Source organism: Vipera berus, assembly GCF_964194415.1.
Source record: "Vipera berus genome assembly, chromosome: 2".
NCBI lineage: Eukaryota > Metazoa > Chordata > Lepidosauria > Squamata > Viperidae > Vipera > Vipera berus.
In genome coordinates, this window is record NC_138203.1 from 218,254,114 (window position 1) to 218,267,600 (window position 13,487).

At 37.6% G+C, this 13,487-nt stretch overlaps 1 protein-coding gene across 1 annotated transcript in view; it reads left to right on the forward strand.

The window, feature by feature from the left end:
• The window catches only part of SEMA3F (semaphorin 3F), a 152,217-nt gene that overhangs the window by 108,346 nt on the left and 30,384 nt on the right, over nucleotides 1-13,487 (forward strand). The window contains exons 4-7 of the mRNA XM_081321004.1: nucleotides 23-85; nucleotides 3,496-3,615; nucleotides 7,344-7,433; nucleotides 12,468-12,561. Coding sequence (XP_081177130.1) covers nucleotides 23-85; nucleotides 3,496-3,615; nucleotides 7,344-7,433; nucleotides 12,468-12,561 — 367 coding nt within the window. The remainder of the gene's footprint in view (nucleotides 1-22; nucleotides 86-3,495; nucleotides 3,616-7,343; nucleotides 7,434-12,467; nucleotides 12,562-13,487) is intronic.

Here is a 13,487-nt window from a genome sequence, read left to right on the forward strand (position 1 = left end):
GAGATGTTGTTTCGCTTGGCAGATCCACTGGCCTGCATCACAGCAAAGGATAGATGAATGTGTCCTATCAGGGAAGAATAATAATGTAAGTACTTCTGATGTTATCCCCAAAGCTCATTCAGGGTGGGAAAGTCCTAATATTATGCAGGAAAGGTTGCTGGAAGTTCATCTTCACCTATTTTTAAAATAGAAATCACCATCTACTCAAGAGGGGCATTGCTCACGCCTCCACAAGGATTTCAGGCAGACAAGAAAATCAGCAAATACTGACTGTGCTTTGCCACCTTTCCCTGCCCCATCCCACCTCCTGTTTACTCTCACCCTTTCAGCTATAAAGTCCAGATACTTTAGGTGACAGCTAATAATAGGATTCTGTTGACTGCTGTGTTTGCTAAAAGATGAGCCCATTTTAGGTCATTTCTGCACTACTCCTGCAAGGGGTTTATGATTGTTTGGGCCTCAATATTTCTACCTTAAGATACATTTGTGTCTTAAGATACATAAGAATTGTCTTAAACAGTACCACGCCACAAGTTTGAATATAGGTAATCCTCAACTTGCTACCACATTTGAGCCCAAAGTTTCTGTTGCTGAGACAGTTGTTAAGTGATTTTTGCCCCTTTTAACACCACCTTTCTTGCTACACTTGTTAAGCGAATCCCTGCAGTTGTTAAGTTAGTAACACAGATTGTCTTCCATTCTGCACTAATCTGTTAGCAGTTGCTGTCTTCACATCAAAAACCTACACCATTTTGTCCTCTTATAAAAGATATTGGGAAATGCAGGTGTACAACTGCTGTCAGTTCTTATGTTCATGACGTTGTTGCTCAGGTCTGAAAAATGTTATACACACTACCTTACTGTTTCATCTTTCTCACCAATCAGTAGTCCTCAACATGCAACTGTTCATTTACTGTCCTTTCAAAGTTACAACAGCACTGAAAAAAGTGACTTATCACTTCTCCAAGTAACCTTGTTCAACTGAAGGCTATGTTGGTGTGTACAGTATGCAGGTGGATGTAACTAAAGCTCGTGAACCCCAGCCTGGCAATTTCTATAGCTTTTGTGCCATAATCAGATGAAGCAGCCTTGTCAGCATTAAATGTTAGGCAGCAGGAAAATACATTCAGCCAGAACTAGGTTCATTGGTAATAATGCATTCTATCTATCTATCTATCTATCTATCTATCTATCTATCTATCTATCTATCTATCTATCTATCTATCTATCTATCTATCTATCTATCTATCTATCTATCCATCCATCCATCCATCCATCCATCCATCCATCCATCCATCCATCCATCCATCTATCTATCTATCTATCTATCTATCTATCTATCTATCTATCTATCTATCTACTGTCTTAATAGAAGGAAGCAAGGTTAGAGGTTACCAAGCTGTTTCCTGAAAGGCCTAGCCAGCCTTTTGACCAACTGTCCTTGAACTCTGTCTTGTTGAGATCTCTCAGCTGCTACTGTTTGGGTTTTAATTTCAGAGGAGCCAAACTCCCTGAGTTAAGGAAGCTGCATTTGTTTGTATGTTTCCCTTCCTCTTGAACTTTATTACCCTTGGCTCCAGCTGAGATCCTCCAGACTGAGGCATGAGGCAAGGAGGAAACATGAGCTGTGGAGAGGAAATGGGATTCCATGCTCAAACACACTGCTTTATGTTTCATTCCTGGTCCTAGATCCAGTTAATTAATAAGCTTAGGCCTGGCCACATGCTGGGAATTCTCTGCTTACTCTCTGGTGTTCTCTGTTGTCACTTACTAAATATGCAGTATAAGTTTCATTAGCCAAGGGGTTTCCAAGCCTTTTCATACTGTTCAATGCAGTATTTTTTTAACTTTGACAACTTTCAGATGTATGAACATCAACTCCCAGAATCCTCTAGCATGGTGGCCATGGAATTCTAGGAGTTGAAGTTCATGCATCTTAAATTTTCTGAGAATGAGAAATATTGCTCTAACAGATCCACTCCATTAAATGGCCATCCTAGTCATCAGTTTCTCCTTCTGAATAAGGAGAAGGAGAACTTCAGAAGGTTTTTGAATGGTCCTCACTATCTTGAAATACAGTGCCATTAAGCTATCAACAGGCATCACATTTATCTTTGTGCAATTGCTAAAAAAGGAAAATTAAATAAGATGAAAAATTACTAACACAGCATTATTTTCGCTGCTTAGGCTTCACTGCATAACAGCAGCAACAACAATAACAATAACAACAACAACAACAATAATAATAATAACAACAATAATAATAATAATAATAATAATAATAATAATAATAATAATAATAATAATAATAATAATAATAATGTCTTCCAATGATTTGGGGTAGCTCACAATAAAATAAAACTACAATTAAACTGACAAAAGATGGTAAGAATCAAATCAGAGGGAATGAGGCAAGGGGCTCTCACTCTCTCTTGCCAAAAAATTATTTATTTGTGTAATACATTAACACATTATTTATATCTAATTATTTATATAATTTTATTATTGTGTGTTGGCTGGGGATTTCTGGGAGTTTTTAAAATAATGTTTTGCTGCATTTCAAATAGTGACAGAAAAAAGATGAAAAATTGTACATAATAAAAAAAAGACATATCAAGTGTTTAAAATGAGTATAACTATAATTATGTAATATAAATATAGTCATTTCTCATATACAATATAGCTATGATTTGTGCTGACTGGGAATTTCTGGGAGTTGAAGTTTACATATCACAAAGTTACCAAAGGTTGAAAATCACTAGTTTAACAGGATCAGCTTTACTGGAGTAATTTTCCTTTTTTCCCCCAGAACCAATAAAATCAGAAAGTCCTCTTTTGGGTCCATTAGAAGGATTTTCCTTTCATGTTCCTTTCATGCATTTGTATTCAGGTCATTTTCCTTGTATCTGAAAATAAGCAGGACCCAGGAGTCTGGCATTTGCCATCCTGACACCAAGATAGTTCTCTGGAATTGTACAACTATTATTTTCTCAGACTGAAGAAAAATTGCCAAGGACAAGAAGGAAAGCTTTGACCTGTACCATTTATAGTCTGTTTCAGCTACAAATGTGCTCTAGCATAAGACATGAAAAAAGGAATGTTGGCTCTGAAATGGAAAATAATTCAAACTTCTTAAAAAAAAACAGAGGAAGGGAGCACCATAAATAGGGCATGCAGAAAATTTGTTTTGCAGAGATATCCAAAATCTCATTGGAAAAAATGCTTCAAAATGTACATTTGCTGATTCTAAAGGGGCACCAGGTCTTATTTGCTCAGTCTTAAGTGTCACTTCATTGCACCTAAGTACCTGGCCATAGGACTTTCTTGTTGTAGAAAGAGCTCTCTTTAATAATAAAGCCATTTGCTGCAGAAGACCTTGTGCATTTGAATCTTTCACTGGGTCTTGACGAAGAGAGGATGCAATTACTCACCTCCCCTTCTTGAAGTGGGCACAATTTTATAGGAGCTTAAGTTAATGTTCCATTTGTCTTCTAGGGTGAGTGTGGGAACTTCATCCGACTTATCCAGCCCTGGAATCGAACACACTTGTACGTCTGTGGCACTGGCGCATATAATCCTGTCTGCACCTTTGTCAACCGGGGTCGCAAAGCACAGGTGAGGTGATGTTAGAGCATATGTCTAGAACAGCAGCCAGAGTGGTAATAGGGAAGCATCTGGACGTGGCCTCAGCTTATACTGGAAGAGCAGAATCCAGATTACACTCCCATAGAACCTGGTGGGGTAAATTATGTTCAACAAACCATCAGAGGCTGACTTCCGGCTTTGAGAACTGAGACTGAGCCTTCGTTCATTTATCCCCATGTTTAATCCCAAAGGCATAAGGTAATGTGCAATAATTTTTCCTCTAAGACTTGATACTGGCCTAAAGATACTCCTCCCCTGGATAAGTGAATATGTCAGTCTGAATCTCATCAGTTGTAGTCTCTCTCTCTCTCTAGTCGCAGTGTTACAGTGACTCGCAAAGTGAGAAGAAGGAGATATGTGATTAGGGATAAAGTAAGATCATTCTTGCTCTTGATGCAATTTAAAATGGAGTTACTTCACCTATTCTCCCTATCTACTGAGCATTCAGTTCTTAGAAAGAAAGTTCAAAGCTGCGTATGGCTTCCATACTTCATATAGCTGGAAATCAATTATTCAATAAAAGCCTTTAAAAGGCTCTGCTGAGAATCTTACAAAGTGGAGCCCATTTATAAATCCAGCAACATTAACTCACGTAGCACTATTTAGTGCTTTAGTACTCGTGACTGCTGATATACTATGAAATCAAAACTAGTGTGATGTGTTTGATATTTCCCTAGCATTTCTTTTAATGAAAACTTGCAGAAAGATATTTGGATTGCTGCATTGTTTATGTTGCTTTCCTTCAGGTTGGTGGAGCAAATTTCTCTGTTCAAGAAAGAATTGGAAATTGTCTTTGCTGCTCGTTCCCAGGACCATATATGCAACTGAATATGAGATGAGGCAGTATAACTATGTAATACAGACTGCTTCCCACCCATATAGCATAAGAATGTCTCTCACTGCTTATACCTATATTAAACACTTATGTCATATCTTGGTTCTATAGCTCTTACCAGCAGCATTTGATCTCCCCATGACTGGGATCAATGATTCCAATGGCAATAATGCTTTGCCCCCACCTACCAGGCATCCTTCTGTATACCTATAGATCTTTGGAACTAGTAGGTCTTGAGAGACCATGCCATAAAGAAGCAAAATTCTTCATCAAATAATGAATCTTACATAAAAACAATGAAAAAAAATCTCTCTCCTAGAGAATGATTTGGCTCAGTAAATCAGTGTTCATAATGTTGCTTATTTTGTTTTAAGCTTATTTTTGGTTGGCTCTGGGAAATCCCTCAAAATCTGTAAAACTCTTTCATTTTTAATTTAACCTTATTTTTCCCCTTATGGTAAAACACTGCAAGTTAGAATGAGACCAATATTTTTATGGGTCTCAAAAACATCTCCATGCTTAACCTGTTTACACTGCCACCATTACAGGAAGTCTTCCTGGAAATGATTGAAGTACCTGCTTAAGAAAATATTTACAAATTCAGGACCAAGGATTACATTTTTATGTTAGCTCAAAGGCAGGAGTCTTAAGCAGAGATTAAGTCCATACAAACAAATGGTTATACAGCCATTCTCCAGCCAATGCTAACATTTTTCTAAGCAAATAGAGCAATCAGGATTTCTATGCTAGGTTCAACCACATAGTTCATATCCCAGAGGCTTGCTGTAACAACTGCACAATCATGAATGTTTCCATTTGTACATACTAGGAAATGTACGTACCATTTGTGTGCACTTGGATATTCTTTCTCTATGCTTAAAGGATGTGAGAGAATTCAAGCATTATGATGGTCTATCTTCTGTCCATTGACAATTGAGTTGAACCAAAGGACCAGTCTTATTTCTATAATGGTCACAACTCTGAATAAGGGACTAAGGGAGAGGTATATGCAAAACTTTATGGATGCATAACTACTTTGGAAATTCGATCAGCTATGATGGAAAATACACTTGTTTTGAAAAGGTGTTTTTTCCCCCCAATTCAGTTTGTGTTCATGTATCACTAGGAGGAGGATTGCAGTATAAATTGCCAGGAAGGCAGAAAATGAGAAAAGCTGTGTTTCACAGATTCTGTTACGTAGATGGAATTTTGAAAAAGATAACATGAAACTCATTTAAAAAGGACCACAAAGTTTGAAGAAAAAAAATTGCAACAGAATTTTAAAAATGGTCTATAAGTGTCTGGTGATTAATTAGGTAAATTATGTATCAGAATAAATCACGCTGACCTCATTTAATAACTGTGGTTTACAAAATAGGCATCAAAGAAATAGAATAATAGAATGTTGTAAGAAAACAGAAAAATTATAAGAGAATTAAATGTCCATTGCATTATTACGTATAGCCCAGTACAACGCATTTTATTTAGCAATAAACTGCCATTGCACTGAATAGAGTCCAAGCCCAGGAATGCATAGAATTATGACATGTTGCAGTAATTGATCCAGCATAATGTCATTGAAGTTGTCTAAAATTATGTCTTTAAAGGATTATTTGCATTTTGCACATCATTCATCATTTTTACAGTCTGGAAGCATGCCATGTTTTTATTGTACTATTAATAGAACATTATCCAAGTTTCATTTCCCAGCAACCAGAGGTTTTGCTGTTGTTAACATGTTTTCAGTTAACAGATAATTGACACCATCTTTGATATTAATGGGTCTGTATAACCTCCATCCGGTGTGGCTTGGTACATCTTTACAATATATGTAACATCAGCCTTATCTTTGCCATTCAGCACACCTGTAACAGTTTGTGAGACTTTTTTCATTGTAATTTGCTTCGACTTACTGGTTTTAGATATCACTGATCCTTAAAAATGATATAAAGAAAAACTGCTTGTATAGCAATGGAAAATGTTTTCACCATTAAACTATCTTCTCATAATCATTTTCCTCAAAGGTTTGCCTACTTTAATTTCAAAACAGACCTCACGACCAATTTCTGTCACAGTTTTCTGATACCATATTGCTGCTTTGACTTTCAGTTATAACTAAATGATAAAAGAAATATATAGAGATACAATTTTAAATAATGTTAATGCTTCAAAAAGGACCATTTCTTCCCAAGATCCAGACAAAAAGCACAGCAATTATTGAAAAGAAAAGAAAATATTTGCTGCATACTTGTTCTGTCTTTTAACTACAACTTATGCCTCTGCAAAAACCAAGTCAATGGCCCACCAAGTCCTGATGACTTACAGCAGGGGTCTTCAAACTTGGCCCTTTTATGACTTGTGGACTTCAACTCTCAGAATTCCTCAGCCAGCAAAGCTGGCTGAGGAATTCTGGGAGTTGAAGTCCACAAGTCATAAAAGGGCCAAGTTTGAAGACCCCTGACTTACAGCTCTAACGCATGGATCACACTGACTAGAAATTGTAATTTAGCCACATTGGGAGCCCCAGATGCTCACCAAAAGTTTAAAAATGTATTAGCTAAGCAGCCAAATATTTTAGTTCTGCATTTCGACAGTATAGCTGACATGCCTCAGGCCTTCTCGTTCTTGAGCCACCCAGGTGTGACATTCTCCAGAGAGCCCTAGAGAATAGCTGACTATCCTACTCAGACCATAAAGAGGATATAACTATTTTTGAAGGCAATCTTGGTCTCAATGGTAATCAATATGTGTACGTGACAGAGACAGTGAAGCTTCTGCATGCTCTCTGGCCAGACCCTGCCATTCCTGCTTCTCTGGCAGATGTTGCTGCCAGTGCCTAACTCTCTGCTCCTCCTCTCCTCAGGCTTTTGAGCTGAACCAGTCCATCCAGCAGGGAGGACGGGGAAGTAGAGCAGTTGACTCCTCCCTCCACCCGTCTCCAGTGGAACGCAAGGTGGGAATTGCGCTCTGCCTGTCCTTCCCCAAGGACAAAATGGCTTCTTCCCTAGCATGCCTGAGCCTGGGCTCTCTAACTTTCATTTTCAACTGCCATGCACCTAACAGGCAACTAACGGGAGGGGGGAGGGCCCAGTGTGGCCAGTGTGGCCAGGACACATGCCCCTCCAGCAATGAGCGCGCTTCCTGTACAGCCTCTCCTTGCGTCTCCTCTCTCAAATTAATTCCTCCTTCCCCGGGCTCACGTCAGACTTGAGTCAAGAAATAAGTCTCCCCAAGATTTTTGACATTGCATTAGCGTACAGGAGAAGATCCTGTATCCATCCACTTGAAATGTAGACACATGAGATTGTTATTTCAAGCAAATGTTGAACTGAAGAGAGGCCGCCTCATAAGCTGCAAGTAGTTTGTAAGGATCAAAGTCATGATGAAAATGGGAGGCGGGGGTGGGGTGACTACAGTATGTGGATTGGATGTATTTCTGTATGCTGTAGGAACACATGTTAACAGTATGAACAGAGAGGAAGATCCAAGAGGCTGGAACATGTTTTAATTTGGGGGATAAGCCAGCTGGATGCATCCACAATTACAGATTCTAAGTTTTTTTTTTAGCTGTCAGAAAAGGAGGGAGGGAGGGAAGAAGGAAGGAAGGAAGGAAGTAAATTGTGTAGTCCATTTAGTCTGGGGTTTAGAATTACTGTCCATGAGATTTGTTTATTTATCAGATTTCTACACCGCCCATCTCACCTTAGTGACTGGGGTGGGGGTGGTGGTTACAACAACACAATAAAACAATATAAACACATGAATAAAAGCACAGGTTAAAAAACAGGGTTGAGGACAAAGTTAAAATTTACAAATTAACAGTTAAAGAGATTTCTTTCCTAATATGTTTCTTCTTAGATTTCAATGTGATACAAATCTTTTGCCCTTCTTACATTTGGCAACAGATTTCTACATTGAGTTCAAGATGATGCACCTAAAAAGTTCATGGTGAATATGCAGGGCTGCACATAGGCTTTCTAAGGCTGAACAGATTCTTTTGGCCATCATATCAAATTGTTGCCTGACTAAAGCATTCTACGATAAAATCTAGGCTTTCAAATATTTGTCTGAGCATATTAATTTCAAGTGTTGATATTTTGTAACATTTTAGTTCACAAAGTCCTAAGAATGCAGTTTAAACAAAGATTGTCTAACTTATTTAGTGGGCCTGCTGAAGGCATCAAATGTAATTCTTTCCAATGAAGAGACATTTTTTTCATCAGGTATTCATATTCCACCTTTCAACAAGTTTGGGTGACTTCTATTATTAAAAACAGACAAAATACATAGAAAATTGATAGTGACTATTTTTAGATAGATAGAAAAAGTGTTTACACACACATGGATGCACAAATACACATTTGTGTGTGTGTGTGTGTGTGTGTGTGTGTACACAGACCCCTCTCTATATGTATACACCTATATGTATATGTATACATATATACTGTACATATATACACATGTACATACATATACAGCAGGTAAAGGTAAAGGTTCCCCCGCATATGCGTGCTAGTCGTTTCCGACTCTAGGGGCCGGTGCTCATCTCCGTTTCAAAGCCGAAGAGCCAGCATTTGTCCAAGGACGTCTCCGTGGTCATGTGGCCGGCATGACTATACGCCAAAGGCGCACGGAACGCTGTTACCTTCCCACCGTAGTGGTCCCTATTTTTCTACTTGCATTTTTACGTGCTTTTGAACTGCTAGGTTGTCAGAAGCTGGGACGAGTAACAGGCACTCACTCTGTTACGTGGCACTCGGGATTCGGCCCACCAAACTGCCGACCTTCTGATTGACAAGCTCAGTGTCCTAACCCACTGAGCCATATACATATATATCTTGTGGGGAAATAAAATTATTTATAGCTGTGATAAACAGACCTCAACAGAAGTTCCCCTGAAAAAAAATATTCTGCCATTGGTCACTGGAAAAGAACAGCTAGAAAAGGGAATCCTCCTTCTAGAAGAATGCAACGTCATATATGTGGCCAGGTGATCTTTCAACTGTCCTTGCTCCAAGGGAAAAATGATCCCCTCACTCTCTGTCAAAGCCCTGCTATTATTCAAAAGCTCTGTCTACGTGAATTTCTGAGAACATTTTGATGTACCTGGGCTTTATCTAGGCTAATATTACTTGGCATTTGGAGCCCGAATGAGACTATATGCTCTCCAATTCCTTATAGGCATAGTCACATCTATTCTTTCAGCTTGTTCATTCATCCCAACAAATGTCCTTTATGTGGTTTACACTGACTCAGCCCATTTTTTAATAAAAATTGCTGACTTTAGCAATTGTTCAGGGAGAGATGGGCCATAGTTTATTTTGCTTAGACAAATCCCTCTTTAAGATGGCATTTATACGAAATCCTAGTGGCATGAATATTGTCAAAAGGAGGAACCCATTAATAATTAATAATATTTTAACCATATAACTCACATTCCCCCTGGTGATCTCTGTGTCTTTGGATGCAAAACTGCTAAACAATTAGGATTTTCTTTTGGGGTGTTGAAAATAAAGGCCCTAAGAAGCTCCTATTTTTATTTTTATGAGAATTATCTATTAATAAATAGCCACAGTTCTTGAACAGTATCTCTACAATGCCTGGTTATCTGCCTAAATTTGAGTTTTTGACTACAAAATACAGAAAAACATGTTGTCAATCAACAGTGTCCAATCTACAGATGCATGTGGTCTTGGACAGCTAGGAATGCAGCTCCACAAGATAATTAAAATATTTAAATAAGTTTTTTATTTATATAGATTAACTATAATATTTATATTATATGCTGCCCAGGACCATTCCTCTTCACTCAGTGTGGCCCAGGCAAGCTGAAAGGTTGGACAATCATGTTGTAAACTATAAAAAAGCATGTTGCATACCATATTTTACATGGCTAACAAAGGTCCAGTTGTGCTTCTTAACTTACTTTGAATGTACTTTTGTTTTGAAATGCCTTTGTTAATATTTCTGATAAATTTATTTTAACATTTTCAATATGGATTTCCCCCAAGAGATTAATAGTATAAAACAGTGATGTCCCTGTCATATTTATTTCAAGATGGATCAAATAAACAATGGGAATTAAAAGTTATACTAAGTGTTATGCCAAGTGTGTCAATCAATCTGTCAAAACACAAAAGGCCTCTGAACTTTTAACAGAGCATTTGCTTTTTTAAAATTTCCTGATGGTGCAAAAACAGTAAAACAATGATTTCCTAGCAATTTATTAGACCTGGACTGCTGTTTTTCAAAAAAAGTGAATTCTACCATCCTGGTTAAGCAGGACATCTGCATGGCTCTTTATGCATCTACAGCATTTTCCAGCAACTCTTAAAAAGAGTGACCCTCAACATACCATATCAGAGTTAGGGAGTAATTAATGTCATTTATTTTAAAACTTTCAGCGTGACATCTAATGTCTGGATCTTAGCAACCCAATTCAAGCTTGTCTGCTCCTGAATATCTTCAGAGAAAAGTATGATTAGATTTGCTACTACGTGTTCTTTCATATAGCTTGTTACAAGACAACTAATGGTTATCTGAAGGTCCCTGAAGTGTTTATCAGAGAGATATGTTTCATGCGGTATTCACCTTTATCTCAGTTTAATATCTCCTAATTACACTTCAGCACCAATTCAGATACTGTCATAAACAATGTGTCGTGGCATTATTTAAACAGTCCCATATGGATGGATGGATGGATGCCATGTAAGAATAATTTTGGGGTAACTAAACACTTTCCTCAAATGTGCAGTTATTTCTCTCCACTGAATGCTTACAAGCAATGAGAAATTCTGCCTGCCTGCCAATGGTCTGAAAAATACGATACAGCAGGTCAATATAACAGGAAAATAAGGGCTTCCTTGAAGATGTTCCTCTTCTTTGCTTTGAAGGTGATTTATGATGTTTCCATGACTTGGCGAGCTCTAGAAGTAATATTTTGCATGCAGTGCCTTGTTACATAACAGCATGCAGGAAAACCTGGCAGAAAATCGCATTTTAATATTAACTATTCCTTTTTCCTATCACAAAAAGATTTATTTGGGCCAAAACAAATATTATTTTGGCAACTCAAATGTAAAACAGATACTTGGGGGGCTTGATTAACATTTCCAAAATAAAGTGGTTGGGAGAGCTGTGATGTGGTTGAAATACTGATCAGAACTATAACACATGAACAGCACTGCCCTTGCTAGAATGATCTAAGAGCATCTAAGAAAATGTTCTCAATTTAATGCATGGTTTAAATATTGCCATTTAAACCATGTGTTAAAAACAATGCCTACTGTAACTTCTCTTGCTGCCATTGGACCTTCTGGCCCAATGTTGATGGAACATTCAAAATATGGACTCTGCTTTACAATGAATCTCACTGATGGGAGAAAAGCTGTCTTTTATGGGGTGAATCATTTGTTTGCAACATGGTTTGGAGATTTTTCTCCATTCTCAAACAAGTATATTTATTTATTTTAATCCCATTTATATCCCGCCCTTCTCCGAAGACTCAGGGCGGCTTACAATCTAAGCACAAACCAATGTGCTTAGCAATAGCCTTCATTCTATGTATATGCCTGCTTATTAGGGCTTTCGCCCCCCCCCCAAGCGGCATTATTACAAAGTCAGCTTATTGCCCCCAACAATCTGGGCAACAATCCTTTGTATCCTTTACAAAGGATACCATGGCACGTTGGTAGTGTGGAAGTGTCTGTTCCGTATGATGAACTGATGTACACCCCGCTGATTTACCCCAGAATCAGTTTTCATGAATGGTTCAAAGCCACTTTGAGGAGGCAGAAATATTCTGGGTCAGAATTGCCTGAATTCAAGTGTTTGTAACTGTATTGCATTAATGTTCTACTCCAGAAAAGATAACTTTGTGTTCTATAATTCATATATGTGTGCCTTATATCTGAGATGGTTGGAGGTATCCAGAGTAAAGGTATGTGATAACACAGATGGCATATCCATCTCTTGCCTTCTATTCCAGGATTATATATTCTACTTAGAGCCAGAGAAGCTGGAGTCAGGCAAAGGGAAATGCTCATATGACCCGAAGGTGGACACAGTATCAGCATTAATAAGTGAGTTTCTTGGCTGCATAATATCAGTTTTTCTAGTGAGTATTGTATCAGTCAACAAAATCCCTTACAAGAATACTGTGCATCTGAAGGAGCCACAAAACTAAAATCACCCAAAAAGTTGGTGGTAAGATATTTTTTTTAATCACAATGAGTTTCTGAGAATTCTTACAAAGAAACGGAACAGAAACTATTTAGATTATGTTCAATCATTTTCATTTATTAAAGAAGGGATTGCTTGTCCTATTGAAATATGACACTCAATTTATTAGTATTTATTTATTCAGCTTATATGCTGCCCATCTCATCTGGAGGCGATTCTTGGTGGCTTACAATCATTAAATTGTAATGATTTAATGTAGAATTAAATAGATAATTAGCAGAACTAGTAGAATTATCAACTGTTGTTCTGTCATAATTAATTCATTAATTTAGTGGACTTGATATACCATTAATTCTTGAACTCTCTCAGCAGTACATAATAAAAATTAAAATACAATCAAAGCATTAGAAACAGTTAAGATAGCAAAGAAAAACAAAGAAAAGAACTAATAATTAAAATGAACAAAGCTTAAAAGTTCATTTTATAAGAGAGTATGAACAACACTTTGTAAAAAATAATAAAGACCTTAGGCCCTTCAACACTGCAAAAACTATATTCCAAAGAACAGGGCTGGAAACAGAGATTGCCACTGGATGAGGTTGACTTCTCAGAGAATTCAGCAAGCATTGAGATAAATATCATTATTATTTACTAAATGTATATGCTGCTGATCTCAGGGCACCTGGGAGATGTTTTATTAAATATTCTGGACCCAAGCAATATAGGGCTTTAAAGGTATCCCATCAGGATGCTGACTCCATATTAATTCCACTGATCATGCAGAGCTGCCATAATTTCCTCCTGCAGTTTTAATCTTCTTGCCTTC